Source organism: Pan paniscus, chromosome 13 (genome assembly GCF_029289425.2).
Source record: "Pan paniscus chromosome 13, NHGRI_mPanPan1-v2.0_pri, whole genome shotgun sequence".
Classification (NCBI taxonomy): Eukaryota; Metazoa; Chordata; class Mammalia; order Primates; family Hominidae; genus Pan; species Pan paniscus.
Genome location: NC_073262.2, coordinates 138,867,400 through 138,889,658, shown reverse-complemented (window position 1 = coordinate 138,889,658; position 22,259 = coordinate 138,867,400). Strand labels below are relative to the sequence as shown.

Below are 22,259 nucleotides of genomic sequence, written 5' to 3'. Positions count from 1 at the left end.
CGCTCACTGAGGCCGAGCCCCCCACGCTCTACAGTCAGCCTCCCCATCCCAACAGGTTCCTCCCAGCCAGGGCTGCACCTCCTCTGCTCACCTTTGCCATCTCATCCTTCCAGACCCCACGCAGGGGAGGTCACATCCACTGGAAGGCCATCCCTTCCCGCTGGGACAGAAATCGTGCATCCTCCCTGCATGAAAGCATAAAGCCCTTAGTCTCCATCCATTATGGAAGTGCATGGCCTTGCTAGGCTGCTTTTTATATGCCAACTGGATAATTCAAACCCGAATGCCACCTCCTCTAGGGCCAGAACCTCGCCTAACACTCGATTATATCCAGAGCCTAGCACAGGGTATTAGCCCTGAGAGAAAGCTCGGACTCTGGGTGCAGTGATTGGCATGGAAGAGCTAAGCTCCTTTGCTCACCTTCAGCTGGGTGGGCACAGACTGCATTTCCACAGATACTATTGGGATTTGGGTTTCTGCAAAGAAATATTTAATTCTACTTTCTGCTAAAGCCAAGTCTCTACTCTACTGTTTAATATTAGCAACAACTGCATTATTTGTGCTTGCCTCTTTTCAATACCAATTGGCTAGTAGCTGCAAAGAACACAGAGAGGGAGAAAGGACGGCTGAGGGAGGGGCAGTGAGACCCATCTCGCCCCCCAAATGCATCAACTGTACAATTTGGTAACTGGTGTAATCAAACGACTTAAGAAACAACTGATTACTAATTGCTATTATTAAGGATGTCAGCATTCCATGATTTTGCTGCTGATATATTATATACAAGTCAAGATGCTACTTGAATTCTTGATTGAAATAGAAAAATAGAGGCATTATGTTGTGTTTGGGGTAATAGTATTTAAGCACCCAGAGGAAAGTTAAAGAAATACTAATTGAGTTTTTATTAAGAGATCTCACCAGCGTCATGTATAGGTGGGGAATGAGTGTGGGTAAACACACCACGGACATGTGCACACATGTGAAAATGGGGTCCATTTGCAGAATTAGACTTCTCATCTAAGGCTTGATGCAGGGCGAACCATGACACATGGGCCATATCCCCTGCTCCTTTAACTCAGACATCCTTCCTTATGCCTGGAGAATAACATCACTCAGGACAAACCAAATGGTTGACTCTAAATTAAATGAGCACAGCTCCCGCCTTAGAGGAATCATTTTCCAACGCAGTGACAAGAGCGTACCCATTGATGATGGTGCCAAGATGTGGTGTAATGGGAAGGGCAAGGGACTGAGAGGAAGGGGACCCAGGTTCTTGCCTAAGCTCTCCCGTGACCTGTGTGACCTTGAACATGTCAGACCACCTCTTTGAACCTTAATTTCCTCATTTTCAAAAACGGATTGGTCTGGATCATCTCTAAGCATCTTTACCAATTGGACTAACTCAGGTTCTAAGACCTGAGTTTGGGGGGACACAAGCCATTCGGCTTGTGTTTGTGGAAGGGATCAACAAAGCCTCCCGACCCACACTGCCTTCCCAGGAGTGGTGGATTCTAACAGGGGCCTGTGTGGGCCACACCCTGCCTTCGAAGGAAGGCCTCCAGTGGTGAGTTTCAGGTCAAGTAGGCAGCGAGGATACCAGCTGGAAGGTGCATAGGAAGCTGGTTTACGAACTCATATGCACAGATTAAGCAGCAGCTTGGCTCAAGGCTTAGGAAGAATAAGTCCCCAAATCAGCGTATGTTCAAACTGAAACTGGTCCTACACGGAGGCAAAGAAGGAGGAATTGGCAATGCCGCAAGCCCCTGCTGTTCCCTGGAGAACAGGTGAGAGCATCTCCAAGAGCTCTCCCCTTTCCACTCCTCCAGCTGAGGCAAATGAGGCTTGGAGAAGTTGCATGACACACCTTGGGTTCCACAGACAATTGGCAATATAAACCCAGTGCCCTTTCCCGTGCTCCACAGCACCTGTAGTTCATCCCACAGCTGCGTTCTACAGACCGGAACACTGCTGCTCACCTGTGTTCACTTGCTGGTCAACAGCCAGTTAGGAGCAGAGCAGGAGCAGGTATGCTTCCTGACTTGTAGTCAGGGGCTCTTGCTGCCTACCCACCCAGAGACATTTTGCAGGAACGTCCCTGAAAAAACTTCCCAGTGAAGCTGTCTACAACCCTTTAATCTGACATGATGCACACATATGCATATGTACACACGCACACACACAGTCATGCACACGTGTACACAATCTCAGTAGATAGAGTCCCTGGTTTCAAATCATTGAGCAAAAATAATCCCAAAAAATCATGGGCAAGTGAGTGGGGTGCTAGGCTGGAGAATAAAAACAGAAATGGGAAGCGAGAGGTCACCCACGGCAGGGCAGGCAGGAGGAGAAGCGCTCTGCTGTCTTGACTGCTCACTCCACCAGAGAGCGTGGGGGCAGGGAGACCCTGCTCGAAGCAAAATGAAATTAAACCTTTCTAAGTACTTATAAATCAGCACCTAATGACACTATCCCACCACCAGCCTGAGCATTGCTCTTATTACTTTGATTCACAAGCCAGGAAAAGATCCGGAATTATGCACAAATTATTGTCCCATCTTCTTAATTAACGCTGATTGCAAAATTCTTGCTAAAGTCCTTGCTAACAGACTCAATTATGCGCTGCCTGAATTGATTCACCCAGATCAAGTGGAATTTATTAGAAATACACTTTCCTACAATAACATCAGATTATCTTTGAATATAGTTGAATTATTTAGGAATAAAATGGCTGCTGCAGCAGCCCTCTCTTCAGATACAGAAAAATATCTCCCACCACCTAGAATTAAAATGTTTCTTTGCTTTCTACGAGACACACACCCTAGGCTCTTTTTTTTTCCCCAGAAGCAGGTTGAATGACACTGTGATGAGATGAGATGCATGCCTTAGAGCTAATGGTCCGGCTTCAAAGGCATATGGACAAGAAAAAAAATCCTACAGGGTCGCGTCTCAGCTCCCCCCAAGTATGAACTGTCACTGCCTGTGGAACACAGTGAAATTGCAATTAGACTAAATCAGGATATTTTCAGAATCAAAATTGAGAAACGGGCTAATAAAGAAATAATGTATGCTGATGACATCCATCTATTAGCATCACTCCCAAGCACACTGGAGAGTTTGGAAAGAACAAAAAGCAATGAGAATAATAGCGAAGAGGCTTTTCTACCTTTCTGAGATGACGACAGTTTCCTGCCACAAGTGCTCTGCTTGAGAAATAAACATTCCGAAGGAACTAATTGGAAATGGCAGGCATGCTCTCTGTAGCCTGATTCTAGCTTCCCATCCAATGCCCCACTATCTTTTAATGCCAACCTCTGCACCTGGATATTGGACAGGGACTAGGTTTGTCTTATTTGCCACATCCTGCACATACTAGGTACCTAATAAATACTTATGGGCCGGGCATGGTGGTTCATGCCTGTAACCCTAGCACTTTGGGAGGCTAAGGTGGGCGAATCTCTTGAGCCCAGGAGTTTGAGACCAGCCTGAGCAACATGGCAAGACTCTATCTCTACAAAAAATACACCAATTAGCCTGGGCATGATGGCACACACCTATAGTCCCAGTTACTTGGTGGACTGAGGCAGGAGGATCACTTAAGCTGGAAGGTGCTGCAGTGAACCGTGATCATGCCACTGCACTCCAGCCTGGCAACAGTGAGAGCCGGTCTCCAAAAAACAAATGAATACATAGAAATTAAAAATAAATAAATAAAAAATAAATATTAATGCACCAAATAGCACAGGGAGAACACTGTAGAAATCCTCTGACTTGACCCTCGAAACAGGAGCATGTTCCTGGGAGGCTGTGATCCAAAGGAAGGAAGCCCAGATAAAGGGAGGCGAGCAGGAAACGTAGTGAACCGAAGGCATGGCACGTGGGACAGGGAAGTAGGACACAACTTGGACTTGGGTGTGTAAATCAGAGAAGAGAGGAAGCCCCAGGCAGAGATTGGGATGACATTGTTTGAGGCTACACGTTCTAGGCACAGGTGTTTACACTTACTTGGAAAAGCCATGAGGAGCCATTCAGCAAAGGAATGAGGTCATCTTAATTTGGAAAGAAAACACCTGACTCTTTTACTTAGGTAAAGCAGAAGATAGAGGAGAAAGGACAGGTGCCAGGAGAGGCCACCAGCTGCTAGCTATTCCCTCACAGCCACCCTCCTCTCCTGCTTTACCAGCAAAATCCCTGTGGCATGCAATGTGCCCACCTGAAAAAGAAATACATCTCCCCACTGTGTTAGTCCGTTCTCGCATTGTGATAAAGAAATACCAGGCCAGGCGCAGTGGCTCACACCTCTAATCCCAGCACTTTGATAGGGCGAGGGGGGCAGATCACCTGAGGTCAGGAGTTCAAGACCAGCCTGGCCAACATGGTGAAACCCCGTCTCTACAAAAAATATAAAAATTAGCTGGGCGTCGTGGTGGGCGCCTGTAATTTCAGCTACTCAAGAGGCTGAGGCAGGAGAATCGCTTGAACCTGGGAGGAGGAGGTTGCAGTGAGCCAAGATCGCGCTACTGCACTCAGGCCTGGGCGACAGAATGAGACTCCGTCTCAAAGAAAGAAAAAAAAGAAAAAGAAAGAAATGCCAGAGGTTTAATTGGCTCACGGTTCTGCAGGCTGTACAGGAAGCGTAGCGGCTTCGGCTTCTGGGGAGACTTCAGGAAGCTTTCAGTCGCGGCGGGACGCAAAGGGGGAGCCGGCAGCTTACAGGGCAGGAGCAGGAGAAAGAGTGGCGTCGCGAGTGCTACACACTTTTAAACAACCAGATCTCACAAGAACTCACTATCTTGAGAACAGCACCAAGCGGATGGCAGGAAACCGTTCCTGGGAACTCCGCCCCCATGATCCCATCACCTCCCACCAGGCCCCACCTCCCTCATTGGGAATGACAATTGGCATGAGATCTGGGCGGGGACACAAATCCAAACCCGAACACCCACTTCCCTTGAAGCTAGGGCTGGTCTTGTTCCCATCAACAATGGGCTTAACAGCAGATGGAAGAGGACAGAAGACAGAGCCGGCAAATTTGAAAACATCAGTAGAAAAATATTTGATTTGAAGAAGAGAAAGTAAAATGATGGGAAATTAAATGAACAGCATCTGTGGGACAAAATCAAAGGTTTAACATACACACCTAAAGTGCAAGAAAGAAGAGAAGAACAATAACAGGGTGGAAAAAATATGATTAAAGAAATAACTACCAAACGTTTCCCAAATTTAGTGGTAAAAAACGTAAGTTTATAGATTCAAGAAGTTCAGCCAACCAGAAGAAGGGCAGAGTTGATAGAAGGGAGTCAGCTGTGTGGGCTCGCATGCCTGGGTGCTCAATTCCTGTTGTTGAGTCAGGTTTACTCTGAGAATAGAGAGCAGATTCCATGGGAGTGAAGGGGTGAAACGTGTGCAGAGAGAAGGGTGCAATCAGTTTGATATATGGAGATGCTCATGTAACTCTTCTTCCCACAAAGCTGCCATGCTCTGTACTGCCTACAGCAAGCTGGCACACTATGTCCTGTGGGCTGGCTTCCTGTTTTTATGAATAAAGTTTTATTGGAACTCAGCCACCTCCTTCATTTACATATTCTTTATGGCTGCTTTCATGTGAGCGTGGCAGAATTGGGCAGTTGCCACAGAGACCATATGACCTGCAAAATGTAAAATATTTACTGTCTGGCACTTTATGGAAAAAGTTTGGTGACTCCTGTCACCAAAACACAGTTTAAATTTTATAACAGGCATCCAAAGGCCTAAAGATGTACCCTGAGCTAACTCTGGCATCCCTGCCATTCTCTCCCGGCATCCCTGCACCCACCCAGAGGCTGAACAGTCACAGGGGCTACTCTGAATGTGGTAGGAGGTGGGAGTCACTCTGGGAAGTGTTTGACCGAAATTGACAGTAAGTATTTAGACATGTTTACAGCAATTTTAACCTAACATCCATGTGTGTGATTTGCAGACTTGTAATTACCTGTCGTTTTTCAGTTTTTTTTTTGCCAGTAACTAATTTCATTGTATTTTGAAAGAGAACCAGACCAGGTGAAGTAGCTCAGGCCTGTAATCCCAGCACTTTGGGAGGCTGAGGTGGGAAGATCACTTGAGGCCAGGAGTTAGAGACCAGCCTGGGCAACACAGTGAGACCCCATCTCCCACCACAAAAATAATAATAATAATGAGTTAACCAGCAAGTGGCTATAGTCCCAGCGACTCAGGAGACTGAGGTGGAAGGATCACTTGCGCCCAGGAGTTCAGGTTACAGTGAGCTATGACTGTGCCACTGTACTCTAGCCTAGGCAACAGAGTGAGACGGTGTCCTTAAAAAAATAAAAAGAAAAATAAAGACTGAGCCCCTTGAATGAGAATCAAACTGCAACAAATTAGACTCAGAAAAGAAAATCCCTGGTCCCTCACCTCGGGTGCTTGAGAAACTCTGGTCCAAGCCACATCTCCACAACACCTCTGTCCACAGTCCCTTCCTGGCGTTTGCACGTCTGCCTCTTCTGCTGCTTCCTGTCCTCTTGTGTGCCAGGAACACACCCACCATCCTCCCAGTGGCTCGTGAGCTCAGGGGTCAGCGTTGGGTGCTGACCGGAGTTTGGCAGGAAACTTCCTAGGATCAACACCTAGAAAGCCAGGCTGGCGAGGGCGGTGGGGATCCTTGACGCCGCCTAACCATGCCTTGGCTGACCCCAGGGGCAGCTCTGGAACAGAGATGACCTGTCACAGTTTTCCCTGCATGGGGCCAAAATGGCAGGACAGCTCTAGCTGCACCTGGATCCATCACTGGATCTGGCCACGTTGGGAGAAGTGTTCTTGGGTGAGGCAGCTCTGCAGCTGAGGCAAACCGTGGAGGAGCTGACAGCTGGGGTGACAAGTCCTCCCTACAGCTGGGGCCTGGGTGGTTCATCTCTGTGTCCGCCAAAGGATCTAGGCCCCTCCTCTCCTCTCAGCCCTGAATCACAGGTCTGCTGTCTGTGGCGGCTTCATTTCCTGCTCAGGTGCCCCTCCGCCTGACCCCTCCACATCATCAAAGGGCTGGCTGCCTTCCTGACTGCACCTGTGTCCCCATGCGCCATAGCATGGTGGCTAGTGACACCTGCCTCTTGCTCAGGCCAGAACATAGGGTACAGCTCCCCGCAGCAATAGATCAAGAAGAGAAAACAGACATCCTGGGGAAGAAATGCACCTTCCGTGTCCTACACCTCCCTGTCACTTTGCTCAGATGCCACATTAGGGGGAAGCTGGCCCTATCCCTACCCCATCACTCTGACTCCTTATTTGAGGCATCCCCATCTTAACACCTGTACCTCCATATAGCAGTGATCTGATTCCACCGCTAGTTGATGGTGGCCACGTCTACCCTCCCACTCAATTCAACACTCCTTAAAGGCAAGGATTTCTACTTTGTGTGTGTGTGTGTGTGTGTGTGTGTGTGTGTGTGTGTGTGTGTGTGTGTGACGGAGTCTCACTCTGTTGCCAAGGCTGGAGTACAGTGGCGCAATCTTGGCTCACTGCAACCTCTGCCTCCTGGGTTCAAGCAATTCTCCTGTCTCAGCCTCCTGAATAGCTGGGACTGCAGGCACACACCACCACACTCAGCTGATTTTTGTACTTTTAGTAGAGATGGGGTTTTACCATGTTGGTCAGCCTGGTCTGGAACTCCTGACCTCAGGTGATTCACCTGCCTCAGCCTCCCAAAGTGCTGGGATTACAGGCATGAGCCACCACGCCCGGCCAGATTTCTACTATTTATTTCTGTAAGCTTCTTGTACCTGAAATATGCTCTGTACATGTAAACTCAGTATAGAACATTTCCAAACTGAACAGAAATTTACCCTCCCACCTGCAAACTGGGAGAGCATTAGTGTCACTGAACTCTTCAAAAACTTGACTTTTAAAAAATCTTTCACAATAGGCAAAAAGATCTCTTGTCATTTTTAACTTGTATTTTAGGTTAGTAAAATTGAACGTGATTAGCAGTCCAGTGTTTCAGCAGTCACTTACAGTTCTTATCATTTTTTTTCCTGTTTTTCCGTTGGAAGTTTAAAGTTCTAATTCTGGAATCTAACTCCATCAGACAAAACTGGCCTCACTTTGCTGGATGCAGTGTCGACCAAATTGTCTCCCAGACCACCCTTCTCAACTGCAGGATAGGTAAACTTCTCGTTTCTAGAAGGGATATAAAGGATCACAGGGCAGAACAATCAAAGCAAACCAACTTCAAGAGAGAAGTATTTTGCTCCCTGTGTGAGATTCATAAAAAACAATCAGTCTGAACATGCAATTTGTCTCAAGAGGCAGGAGCTGCAATTTTATCATGTAATTAAATCCCCACGCCAGTTGTAAAGAAACTTCGTCACCTTTATCAGGGAGAGCTTCAATGATACGCTTTCCAGCAACGTCCCCAGAGTCTATAACTGTCCTTCCAGGGCTATTTACTCGTGGTTGTGCATGCTGAGGATTGGGCCGCTGCGTTTTGCACTCATCCACAGCGGATACACGGTGTTCAAGGGCATCTTTGTTTCTGAGCCTCCAAAAAAGCCCTCCTGGGCTGCCAATGAAAGCGGCACTTGACCTTTGGATAAGATCACATTAATAATGAGAAGTGACTGTTGTTCTGCATTATCTGCACTGGGCTTGGTAGCAGTGATGGGAAAATAAGTTAGTGAGGTGGTTTCCTCCCTTATTGTGTTCCTCCACATGATGGAAATGAGATTTCTTAATAATGTGAAATCAGCACAGACAATTTAAGTCATTATTAATAGATGCACTTGATCTGAGGAAGTAAAATGTTTTAATGTTTTGTTAAATGAGGTGTGCTGTGCTAACATTGTTATTCAGAGAGGAGGCTGAGATACTTTAACATTTTTGATATTAATGTCTATGTGACTAACTCTGGTGGATGGATGTGTCCTGGAACTCTTAAAAGCAGAACTTTATATACCTGCCCAGCTTCTTACTTTTAAAATATATTTTTTTAATTCTGCAGGAAGTGGGGTGAAGGAAAGGTGGCTTTAGACATTAAAACAGGAAGAATAAAGACCAGAAAAGGGTGTGAAAGTAACTCCACTGGAAGGCCTGGGGCTGCTGCACCAGTTGGTAGTGATGTTATTATCCCAGAGTCCAGTCAGACTTAGTACGTGGCCATTTATAGAAATGCTTCAGGTAAAAAAGGGATGAAGGAAATTGACCAGGTCAACAACGTGCGCTGGCATATTTAAGAAAGAATGCACGGAATCTCACAATGTCCACAAGAGTAATGACTTCCTGCCCCTGTCTGTCCACTTGGACACTTCCAGAAGGAAGCCAGACATTTGCCAATGACCTAGGAAAGAATCTGAACATTTGCCATCCCCCAAGAACAAGAGAAAATGGCAGGGTGTCCTGCAGCCTCAAAAATTCTACCTCTTGGCTTGAAGGCATGGAAAGTTGTGGCCATGGAGAAAGAGCCTGGCCCTGCCACAAAGCCCACCAGCTCCAGGTTTCAGCCTCAGCTGGATTAATCCTTGGAGGCTTCTGAGGAAAAGAAAACCACTAGTCAACTCAATGGCAAGAAGAAAAGATCCCAATGTCACATGAAAATAATAGTTACCATTCAAACACTACCATGTGGATACCCCATTATAATTTCAAGGTGGATTTTACCTTTTTCATCTCACTTGATCCAGAGGCAAAAACTCCCTCTCATTAGCTACCTACACTATAGGACTCAATTATAAAGAACTCATGTTTGTGTCTCCTGCAGACAAAACATCATGCTTATTATTTAAGTCTCCAAAATATCCTTTGCAAAAGTATATTTTAATCCAGTTGACTACCTGGCTAGTATTAGAGAAATTCAGTCTATTCACTCAGTTAGCCAGACACAAGCCGGGCCTCCTCTCCTGCTTGGATTCTTGCCTTCCTTTTCCTAAATTCACTTCATGGTCTGCAACAAAAGACCACAGCAATTACATTTGTTTAGTATTCTATCACGGTCCACCCACACAAATGAGCTTCCTCTGTCAAATAAGTACACCATTTGAAAAACTAAAAATACTAAATGTTCTGGCTTGGAGAAAATTATATTCATCAGAACCCCTCTCTTTCAAGAAGGGCATTGTATTTGTTCAGAAGCATTTCCTTGACCAACACCCTGGAATAGACGTTGAAACCCCACGGGCCCTAGCAGTGCACAGAACAACACTGGAGAAAAAAGGGGGAGGATTTCCATGGCTGTACCAGAGAGAATGGAAACAGAAATGGAAGTGAAGAGTGGAATAAGGCTGTGCAAACTGTGACAGACCCCTTCACATCCTCAGTGTGATTGCCAGATACACTAAGTGATGCTGTTAGTGGGCTAGCTTGAAAACAAACCAACCAACCAAGAAAAATCAAAGAAGCCAATTGTGGCCGCCATTGTGGGAGGAGAGCAGAAGGTACACAATGCAAGCAAACATAGATATCAAGGACAACACCAGGAAGCAAAGCACAGGGGCTCTCTGGAGTTCTCAGAGGGACTCTCAGTTCTACAAAGCCAAGAGTACCAATGAGAAAGGGAACTTAAATGGACATCTGTCTGACACGAGTTACTCTTACTGTACAGACATGCTTTGAATGTTTTCAAATAATTTGCTGCATTTATGCCATCTAAATTTGGGTATAAATATCAATGCATCAAAACAACCAACAACCTCTTAACTTAAAAACAAGAGAAAGAAACTTCTAGTGCCCCAAACGGGGAACCCATAGTAGTGAATAGCTGTTTCATTCGACTCACAAGGACAACAGATTCCTATGAGCCTGCAGTTTGAATGCTGCCTTGTGGCATTGATTGAATCGGCCTGTTGCTCTGACCTGTGGAGACCTTTTGGAATCTTGGCTGTGTCATGCTCCATGCCACGCATCTGATAGCTACCCTTCCACAAATTCATTCAAATCACGATATGTATCACACAAAATGGGGTAAGTCCAGGGATAAAAGGCATTCCACACCACATTGCAAGGGTCACGGATTCCATGGTTGCCTTTCACAGCAATGGTTCTCAACCTTGGCTGCATGTTAGAAGTGCCTGGGGACTCTTTTTTCTTTCTTTCTTTTTTTTTTTTGAGACAGAGTCTTGCTCTGTTGCCCAGGCTGGAGTGCAGTGGCATTATCTCAACTCACCACAACCTCTGCCTCCCGGGTTCAAGCGATTCTCCTGCCTCAGCCTCCCAAGAAGCTGGGACTACAGGCATGCGCCACCTTGCCCAGCTAATTTTTGTATTTTTAGTAGAGACAGGGTTTCACCATGTTGGCCAGGCTGATCTCAAACTCCTGACCTCGGGTGATCCACCTGCCTCAGCCTCCTAAAGTGCTGGGATTACAGGCATGAGCCACCACACCCAGCCACCTGGGGACTTTTTAACAGTCCTGTTGCCCAGGCTGCACCTCCAACCCATTATGCCTGAAACTACCAGGTGGGCTCCAGGCATCGTGTTTTTTAAAGTTCCTCAGGTGATTCATTTTTGCAGCCAACATTTGAACCACTGCTGTTGGGGCATCACGTGTATTATTTCTCCAGTTCACATTATTTAGCCAGTTTCCTAAAGAAAGACTCGCACTGTTTCCATCTTTTCCAAGAGGCTGTCATGAAACTGGCATTGCAGGTTGTTGCCTACACCCCGTCTGCATATTTATGATAACCCTGTCAGAAAAGAAAATTCTAGTCCACCCTGACGTGTTCCTAGTGACTCGTGGAGCTCCAAGTGACTCCACTCTGTTTTCTAAATACTCCCAATCTTTTTCATAATCCATGTAGGGATCTTGCCCAGGTCTAATGTCAAGATCACGAGTCTGTCCGAAGTCTCTTTCCATTTGAAAACTAAACCTCTAGTCTTCTGGTCCTTCTTTTGTTTTATCACAATTCCTCAAAGACTTTGACAATTGTTCAGCAACTTCATACACAAATTCACTCTTGAAAGAAGTTGCATTGGATACGTACTAAAGTTGGCAGAGAAGATAAAACCTGAATTGTATCTTGAGGCTATGTATTGGCTTTGACTAAGCTGAGAAGGGTGAGGACCAAGAAAATAATGAGATTAAAATGACTTGACCCAAGCAAGCTATAGATAAATGTGAAGGCAGCAGGCAACAAAGAGCACAGTCAAGAGCACTGGGTCAGAAAACAGTGTTATTCATGTAACTACAGGGCATCATTCAGCTGCTGGGAAAGAAACCTAAAGAACTTCTGTCTTCTGGAGTCCTCCGCTCCTTGCTTTCTCCTGTTTGATCCTTGCAGGCAGGGATATTGTTAGGTTTTTTGCCTCCAAACCCTCAAACCTTAAGATTCACCCTAAAACATAATAAAGATTACATAAATGCTTATTGAATGAATGAATGAATGAATGAGTTGGTTTTCACATTTGTTTGTTTGTTTTAATGCAGTCATCAACATGTGGCTATTCTTGTTCTTTAAAAAAAAAAAAAAAAGACAGCTCTCTGCCATGCTTATGAAGTAATCTGCATGTCTTACTTATGAACTAATGCTATCTACCATAAGCTATTTTTAACGCTGTCACCAAAAAAAAAAAAAAGAGTCTGTTTCTTGACTACTACACCTTGCCTACTGAAATCAAACTTGGATACTTAGGAAGCTGTTGACAAATAACACTGGAAAGCTAAATTTAGCGTCTGGTGCAGTGTGGAATGGCTTTTATCCCTGGACTTACCTCTAGTGTCCCATCCCTTTTAAAAATAACCAACGACAAGCTATATCAGGCATCAGGAAATTCGTTAAAGTGAAACACAGTTGGATCAGATTATAGCTGTGCATGAGTAAGTCCTTCAGAAATTTATCCAATCACAAACAATTAGTCTGAGAAAAAATAAAATGGCAAAATGGCTATGCTTAGAGAAAGGAAAGACCCAAAGAGCTTCATATTGGTGGGAAAATGAATAGTGCAACTACAGAATACATAAATGAAGGGGGGGAAGGAGATGAGACTGAAGCCCATCATGTTGTTCTGGTGGACATTTGAGAAGGGAAGTGGTCTCCACTGTGTTACTGTTGGTCATTTTATGCATGCAAATGCATTTGATCTCCGATGAAGGCTCTAAGTTCCTTACAAACATGGTCTATTTCTTCTTTACTGATGCACTTTCCAATGCACCAGCAGGGTCCTAGGCACACAGTGGGCTCTTTGAAAAAAAAATCTCTGCTGTTCCAATTGATGACATTGATGCTGCTTTTGCTACTGATGATGTGGATAAGGGAGATGAACTTTAAAAACATGTGAAACAAAGTTTTAAAGAGTTCTCAGGGGGCATACAGCGGCCAAGGTCTTTTTTTTTTTTTTTTTTTTTTTTTTTTTTTTGAGATGGAGTCTTGCTCTGTCACCCAAGCTGCAGTGCAGTGGCATGATCTCAGCCCACTGCCTCCCAGGTTCAAGCAGCAATTCTTCTGCCTCAGCCTCCCCAGAAGCTGGGATTACAGGCATGTGCTACCACACCAGGCAAATTTTTATATTTTTAGTAGAGATGGGGTTTCACCATGTTGGCCAAGCTGGTCTTGAACTCCTGACCTCAAGTGATCCACCCACCTAGGCCTCCCAAAGTGCTGGGATCATAGGCGTGAGCTACTGTGCCAGGCCAGGTCTTCTTATAAAACCTGGTAAGGATCTCTACATGTGGGGGAAGGTGGGCTGTGCAGTAAAGCCCACAGATCTGAGGTAGGTCCCCACGCTGAGCACCTGAGACCTGCCCTAGGCCAGCCGAGCGTCCACGTTATGGTGTTCTTCCCTAAGGGTGAAAGGCAACAGATGGCCAAGAATAAGAGCAAGAACCACTGAGGAGCTTTAATGTTGAGCAAGTTTCAAAGAGTCCAGTCCATTCGTTCTCTTCACTATTGGCATTGAAGACCTTCTCTGTGTGGAACACCATGCGGGGCATGAAGAACTTCCCAGAGTGGAAGCAGCAGCCCCCACCGTCCTCCAAAAAAGCTCATGGTGAAGTGGGATACAGACAAGGAACCAGCAGTAATAGCAGAGCGCCCAGTGCCACAGTCAGAGTGCAAGGACAGACATCAGGACTGGTCTTGGAGGTCAAGGGAGGCTAAGCTGTGTTGGAGGATGAGCGAGGCTGGCCAGGCAAGGAGGGAAAATAAGGACTGCAGACAGAAGGAACAGCCTGCACAGACACCTGGAGAGACGAAGGCACTATCTGGGGACTGCAGACCCCTATACTAAGGTGTGGCATGCTCCAGGGACAACGGTGAGGGGAAGGTAGGAAGCCCTTTTACTCACGGGAAGGTGCTTGGGCACTGGCTATGTCAGGATTCAGAAATCTTGAGAAAGGTAACTGAATCTGTGAGTCCCAGTTTCCTCACCTGCAAATGACATCAAGGGTATCAACCTGCAGGGATATACCTGACACAGAGTCACTAGCAGTGGGTGTCCAGGGAGCAGCAGCCCCCAAGGGCAGCTAGCCCTGACCCCACAAGAGCTAAGCCCAATGGGCCCTTCTGCAGCCCCAGAGCTGAGCCTTTGCCCAGAGGTCAGATAAACATGGTAAAAAATAAACCTATGGCCCCCGCGGCAACCAATTGGGGTCATGGCCAAGTCTCCCCCCACACCCAGCTGAGGTTGACTCTCACCCGTGTGAGCCCCTCAGCTTTCACAGCACAGCCCCTGTCCCTTATCCCCCTGCATCACAGACTGCCAAACGTGGCCTCATCCCTCCCCACCCAGCACCCCTGCAGCCCTCCTCTGTAGAAGAGAGGTGGGTTTTATCATTTGGGTGAACCTCCAGGCCTTGGGTCAGTCTGTGTACATAAACTCATGCCTGTAACAGGGGTCAGAACAAGCGTTCTACAACAAGGGTCAAAACACATCTATATCAAACCATAAATGTGTTCGATTTCTACTCCACCCTTTGCTGCAATCTCTTGTAAGGAAAATCAAAGGTCTCCCTTTGCTGAGCACTCCTTAGTTATAGAAGATCTTGGTGAAAGGGGCAACCCAAAAGCCAGGTTACTCTTCCAAATAAAGAGCCCACACAGAAAGCCTGCTCTGGTTGGGCACTCAGAGTTCGGGGGGCACTTAACGAGGGGTAGGGGGAGTCACAAGGCAGCCTTTGTGTGCAGAGAAGACTGAGAGAGGAGAAACTGGCATAAGAGGAGGCTTAGGAAGCTCGACTGTGACCAAGGATGCACAGCCCAGTGAGCTCTACTCCTTGATTTCACATCTGTTTTCCTGTTGATTCTCTGCTGTTGCTTCCTGGTTGCAACACCATGTGGGGATGGGATCCCATGGGTCCCCAGGTCTAACACTGGCTGCGAGCAAATGGGGGCTTATGCTATGCCCGCCTCCCTGGGCAAGGGTCTGCTTAGCCCTCCTGGGCCCATACTGCACTGCTCTTCTCTCTGCTCATCCAGGCAAAGCCCTCCTGACCCTTTCACCTCCCTCCAGCCTCTGCTCATATAGTTTGTATTGTAACTCATGTGCACAGGCCAAAGAATTCTGTAGCTCACCATCATTGGCCCATTCCAACTTCCTGGTGGGGAAAAACAAGAATGGTTGAAAGAAAGAAAAACAGGCTGGGCACGGTGGCTCACACCTGTAATCCCAGCACTTGGGAGGCCAAAGTGGGCAGATCACCTGAGGTCAGGAGTTTGAGACCAGCCTAGCCAACAAAGTGAAACCCTGTCTCTACTAAAAATTAAAAAATTAGCTGGGTTTGGTCGCAAGAACCTGTAATCCTAGCTACTCAGGAGGCTGAGGCAAGAGAATCGCTGGAACCCTGGAGGCAGAGGTTGCAGTGAGCAGAGATCACATTGCAGTACTCCAGCCTGGGTGACAGAGCAAGACTCTGTCTCAAAAAAAAGGAAGGAATTGCATATTATTTATGTTACAAGAAAAAAATGAGCTTATTTAATTTTTGACAATAAAATAAAGCCCTGAACCAAACCAAACCTTAGTAAATAACTCATAAGTTACTAATAAAGAACTGTTATCATTCATTTGAAAAAAAAAATGTGGCATTTCTCATCTTCAGCAAGGGACGCACATTTAGGGATCAGTTCTCTGTCCCTGGAAGAAACTCACAGGTACCAGGGCCCCAGATCATGTCTTTGGGAACCCTGCATCTGTCCTATGGAGCCTCCTAACACCCAGAGACACTTATCTGGAACCTGGTCATTTTCAGTGTCCAGTGGGGCCTCCTTCACACATCCTCAGGGTGGCCACAACCCTTGGAACACACATCTGCTCATCACTGGTCATGGCAACAGAGAACATGGACGGGAAAAAAAGCAAAAAGACACTCTTCAAACCGAGAAAGACAAGCTTCACTTATTTCAGGTAGTAATTACTCTTTTTTTTTTTTTTTTGAGATGGAGTCTCGCTCTGTTGCCCAGGCTGGAGTGCAGTGGCACGATCTCGGCTCACTGCAAGCTCCGTCTCCTGGGTTCACGCCATTCTCTCACCTAAGCCTCCTGAGTAGCTGGGACTACAGGCGCCCACCACCACACCCGGCTAATTTTTTGTATTTTTAGTAGAGACGGGGTTTCACTGTGTCAGCCAGGATGATCTCGATCTCCTGACCTCGTGATCCACCCGCCTCGGCCTCCCAAAGTGCTGGGATTACAGGCGTGAGCCACCGCGCCCAGCCCTTTTTTTTTTTTTTTTTTTTTTTTTGAGACAGGGTCTCACTCCACTGCCCAGGCTGGAGTACAGTGGCACAATCATGGCTCCTTATAGTCTCGACCTCCCAAGCTCTAGTGATCCTCCCCACCTTAGCCTCCCAAATAGCTGGGACCACAGGTGCATATCACCACGCCCAGCTAATTTTTTTTTTTTTTTTGTAGAGATGGGGGGACCCTTGCTATCTTGCCTGGTCTCAAACTCCTGGACTCAACAAATCCTCCCACCTCGACCTCCCAAAGTGCTGGGATTGGCCAGACACGGTGGCTCATGTCTGCAATCCTAGCACTTTGGGAGACTGAGGTAGGCGGATCACTTGAGATCAAGAGTTTGAGACCAGCCTGGCCAACATGGTGAAAGCCCATCTCTACGAAAAATAATATAAAAAAAAATTAGCAGGGCGTGGTGATATGCACATGCCTGTAATCTCAGCTACACAGGAGGCTGAAGTAGGAGAATGACTTGAACCCAGGAGGTGGAGGGTGCAGTGAGTATCATGAAATATTATTATTCTTTTGATTTTTCCTAACTATTTATAAATGTACAAACAATTCATAGCACCCAAACCATACAAGAGCTGGGAGTGGAGATCGCCAACTAGTGACAGCAGACAGACCCTTTCAGCCCTATCACCCTGAGAGTAGGTCCCGCTACCTGGCACCGCCTTCGCTTGGAGAGAGACTAAATCCTGGGCAGCCAAGAGGCCTCTCTGGAAAGTGGCTCCTGACAGTGCTGGCCCAGTTCTGAGTAGGTCCTACCTGATGCAACTGGAAGCCAGCAGAGTGGCGTGGGGGACAGAGGATGGACTCTTGAGATAGACGCACATGGGTTCCAATCATAGCACAGCTGCTAACTTGCCAAGCGGCCGTGGCCATGCTATTTCCTTCATGTGGTTGTTATTGGGAGTAAAGAAATAAATATGGTAATACTTAAAAAGCAACTGGTGTACATCGGGTGCTTCATAAATACTTGTTTCTTTCCTCTGAGCATAAGACTTTTATTTTCAGATTCCAAATATAGTACTTTAAAAAAAAATCTGAGAGGATATTACTTATTTGCTAAGTATTCTGGTCACCAAATTTTTGTAAGTGAGTCACTTACTCCACATAAACAGGTAAATTCAATGCTATTTAAGATTGGGGAATCATCTGCCCAACAGCAGGATAAATGAGTCCATCACAATTAAATGTGTGCTGGGAGTCTGCCCTCGGTGCATGGAGAGATGCTTTGGAGCTATCCAGATGTGTCTGTCTCCAGAGTTAGCATCTATATCATCACAAAGGGGGTGGCTGAGTACTGCGGCATCCCAGTGCTCACATGCCCCTGGTCATATCAAGTAACCATTATCACATCGGAGCCCACAGGAGTTATAAATATACCACCATCAAGCCCCAACTGGATGACAATTGAGTAATGACAATAGAAATAGCTCACACTCCATAAGACCATCTTTCCTGTTCCTGAAGAACTCTTCTGAAATCGATGGCATCACAATGGAGAGACAGCCAGGGCCAGTGAGAGGAAAACTTCAAATATTTCAAAAGACAGAGAAGGAGCCTCAAGCTAGAGCAGGGTCCCCGGTGCAGGAGTACCACACTGCCCTGGTCGCAGGGGACCTGGACCATCTGAAGCCCCTCATGGACCAGTTCTTCCAGGATGCCAACGTGGTGTTTGAGATCAATAAGGATGAGATGGAATGGCAGGTGAAATCTCCAGCCACGTTTGGACTATCAGGTACCCTTGTTCTTTAAAGCTCAGTCATTTATTTTTAAGGGGCTACTAATACTCTCCGGGAATGTAAGGCTCCCGTGTGTAGACTGGGCACAGTGGCACTGGGTTTAACGTACACAAGAAAAGGACATCTGATGAAGTTTGCTCACAGTAAAGTGTAGGTTTTAGGTGATGGTCTATAAGAGATCCAGTTGGAAAGGCAAAGCAGCGATTGGTGGGAATGCCTATCCGATGACGCTGGGTGTGCCTCTTGTCTTTACAAAGGAGCATTGGTTTAGGTGCGGAGCTGCCCGTGCCTGCATCTGGCAGCCAGGGAGGTGGGTGCTGAAGAAGGAAAGTCTCTCCTTCAGTTGCGCCCGGAGCAGCCTCTGGCACACAGCTCTGTGTGAGGTCCTTTATGAATCTGCAAATGCCACAGCTACAGCAGGGGCACAGCCAGCATCAGTAGAGGCAGGACCCCAGGGCTCTCTGTAGATCCTCCTCCTGGAATCTGGGGAATCCCAAGAATGGGGAAGGAAAAAGGAAGAAACCAGAGGTCCTGACTTCATACATGTCTGCAGGTGCTCTTGCTGCCTGAACATGGTCACTGTGTGCTGGGCAGACAAGCAGACCTCCCAAGTGGAAAGAGGTCCCCTCCTCCCCCTGCCCACTCAGGATGTGCAGACACTTGCTGACCACCATGCTGCATCTGGGGCTTTCTCGGCTGGCACCCTGCTTTGGGCACCCCACCCGCCACCGGCTCAGATGCAACATATTTACCAAGAAGTTTCACAAGCGTTGGAATCTACAGCAGTTCTGCCAGACCATGGGATTTGAGAATCTGAGGTCAGTGGCCGGTGGCCAGTGTCCCATGTCCCTGACTCGTAAGCTCTGGCAGGCAAAGAATGCGAGAGGTTGGCTTCCAAAGAACTGACACAGTTCTGTTTATACCTCACACGGGGAGAAGAGAATAAACTCAAAACACTGTCAGAGGGCCGAGCAGCTCCTGCCAACCAGTGAGGCGGTGGGGGCTGCAGGAAAGGCAAATGGCAGTTCCTGTTGGGGCTGCATGTCGCAGCCGACCCCTTCTGGGCCTCCTCTCCCTCACCTATCCCAGACCAAAAATACCAACTGCAGCCCTGGACATACACACACACACAAATGTCACATTTCAAATAGATAGTCATGTTCACCCATCATTTGCACATTCTGTATCCAAAATCAGTTTCCTCTTTCCCTCCCGAATCTTCCCACCCCTAAGTTCTGCTGCTGTCCTGTGGTACACCTGGACGACAGGATACTGGAGCACGCCCACAGCAAAGGGATGTGGGCTGGTACTGAGGAAACGGCAGCCCGGACAGTGAGTAGTGGCCCAAGGCCTCCACACAGGCTGGGAAGAGAGGGAGGCAAGCTCAGGCTGCCTGGATTCCAGCCTCCTCCGGCACAGACACCTGACTGCCCTGCAGCAGCTCCAGCGGCAGAAATGACCAGACCCTGTTTGAAAGCAGTGGCCCCATGTGCTCTCCCATGAAAAGACTTCCCAGTGGCCAATTCCAGCTCCCCTGGTGGGGAAGGGATTGATCTGAGTACACGGAGCAGGTCTCCAGTGGCCACCATCTCAGTGCCCCTCCGTGATGGAATGCTAGCCCATCCAGCCCACAGTCATAGAGAGCACTGACATGGGGGAGCTGATGCTTAGAGGGACACACCACATGCAGAGAAGCCTTAATTCATGTCCCTCCTGGTGGCAGAACTGGGACCAGAGGGCGGGAGTTACAGAAAGCTGATTCAGGCTTCCTGACTGCATCGCCAAGGACCTGGAGACGGTGCTGGCCCACACTGTGGCTGAGCTAGATCCCCACCTATGGCTTCTTCCCATCAGTCCCTGAGAAGACTCAGGAATCCAGGGTGGGTTTACTGAGCGCTAGGGTAGGGTGGGGCTGGGTTGGGGATTTAGCATTCCCCAGAGAAGGCAGTAAGTAGCTTTCATCTCTCAGAAAAACAAATCGAATCAAAAAACCAAGAGCTGGCACCTGCAGGAATGTAGGTTATTGTTATCACGGGGATAACAATGTAGATAGACTACTTCCATCACCCCCTCCAGATCCCACCCGGTCTTCACTGGGAAGGGCAGCTCAAACCCATGCAGGTCCATGTCCCTGGGGCCTCTGGCCACCACCATTCCATGCCAGTCCCACAGGCCCCCCTTCCCCCACTGAGTGCACAACAAGCTCCAGGCTGGGCCTCGGGGACTCAGGGCGGCTGGAACTCGGCGCCACATGCGGGTAGGTAATTAATGAATGGACTTTCAAGGCTGCTCAGCATGGGTCCTGGGAAGGAGGTGGCCCGTGAAAAGGGTCTCCTCTGCGGCTCATTACAGCCACAGTATCGATTCTTCCATCATTATCAGAAGGCCTTCCTGCCATGTGAAATCCTGCCCCTTGATGTGTATTCACCAGGGACTACATCCCCCATTTCCACGAGCGCTCCTGGCCGCTAACAACCTTCCACGGGCTTTTTGAAAGTGCCAAAGTTTTCAGAGAAGTAAAAATGTATAGCACCTGCTCCATTCATCCCTCAAGAAAGAGCAACCCTACACACACACACACACACACACACACACACACACACACATACACACCCCTAAAAAGCGCAAAGAAACAAACCAGGATTGTGCTGAATGTGGACCACCACATCAAAGTGTGCTTCTGAAAACTCAGCCACTTGCAAGAGAGCTAAACTTTCTCTGAGTCCTTTTCTTGAACAACCTTGGTGATGTGTGGGTCAGTTTGTTTTGTCTGTTGTCTCTTCTTAATGATAAAGGGACAAGTTTGGAGCTCAGCTAAGGGAGTGCTGGATTCGGGAAAATTCCACAACCCACTTTCCTCTTTCAAGCTGCCCTAACTCAGGGCCTGGAACACGTGAATTCCTCACTTAAATTCGCCTACCGTGCACCCTGCTTGGACAGCTTTTAACTGACCCCATTTCCCAGTCACCCCCGTATTTGGCAAAATCCTCTTGCTTCTCAATACCTGGCGCCCCATCTCTCTAGCTCGGTTTTAGCCTTCAGTCTCTCCTTTGTATTTCTTCCTCTGTCTACGCCTGTCTCTTCCCAGTGTGTCTCTCTGCTCTCTGTCTCTGTGTGCGTCTCTGATTCTATCCTCTTCTCCCTACATGCCTACCTGGTACCTACCTTTAAGAGACGGCTTCACTTTCTTTCGGCCTTAAGGAACACCGCCCACCACCACAACTAACCTCCCCCTGACCTTACATCCCACCTCCCTCCCCGCAGGCCTCTGGACCCTGGAGTACAAGCGTGAGCTCACCACGCCCCTGTGCATCGCCGCGGCCCACGGCCACACCGCCTGCGTGCGACACCTGCTCGGCCGCGGCGCAGACCCAGACGCCAGCCCAGGCGGCCGCGGCGCCCTGCACGAGGCCTGCCTCGGGGGCCACACCGCCTGCGTCCGCCTGCTGCTGCAGCACCGCGCCGACCCCGACCTGCTCAGCGCCGAGGGCCTGGCGCCTCTGCACCTCTGCCGCACGGCCGCCTCGCTCGGGTAAGGACCTCGGGACAGGCCCGCGGCGTCCGCCCCGCCCCAAGACCAGACGCCCGCCTCCCCCCACGAGACCGCCGACCCCGCCTCCGTCCCAGCCCCCGGCCCCGGACCCAGACCCTGCACCCTTAACTCTGCACACTGGATCCCCAGACCCGCATCCGCCCCGTCCCTACCCCGGCCCCTGCCTCGGGACCCAGATCCAAGATCCCTGACCCGGGACCCCAGACCTGGCACCTCCCGGCCCTCGCCCCGCGCCCCGGCCCCGGCCCCCGCGGGTTTAATTAGCGCTTGATTGCGAGCGCGCGCGGGAGGCGCCACGCCGAGGTAATGAGC

General features: G+C 48.2%; 1 protein-coding gene across 1 annotated transcript in view; it reads left to right on the top strand.

Moving 5' to 3' along the window:
* The window catches only part of ASB18 (ankyrin repeat and SOCS box containing 18), an 83,733-nt gene that overhangs the window by 4,630 nt on the left and 56,844 nt on the right, over positions 1–22,259 (top strand). Inside the window, exons 2-3 of the mRNA XM_055109252.2 lie at positions 18,268–18,390; positions 21,659–21,926. Of these exons, the coding sequence (XP_054965227.1) occupies positions 18,268–18,390; positions 21,659–21,926 (391 nt within the window). The remainder of the gene's footprint in view (positions 1–18,267; positions 18,391–21,658; positions 21,927–22,259) is intronic.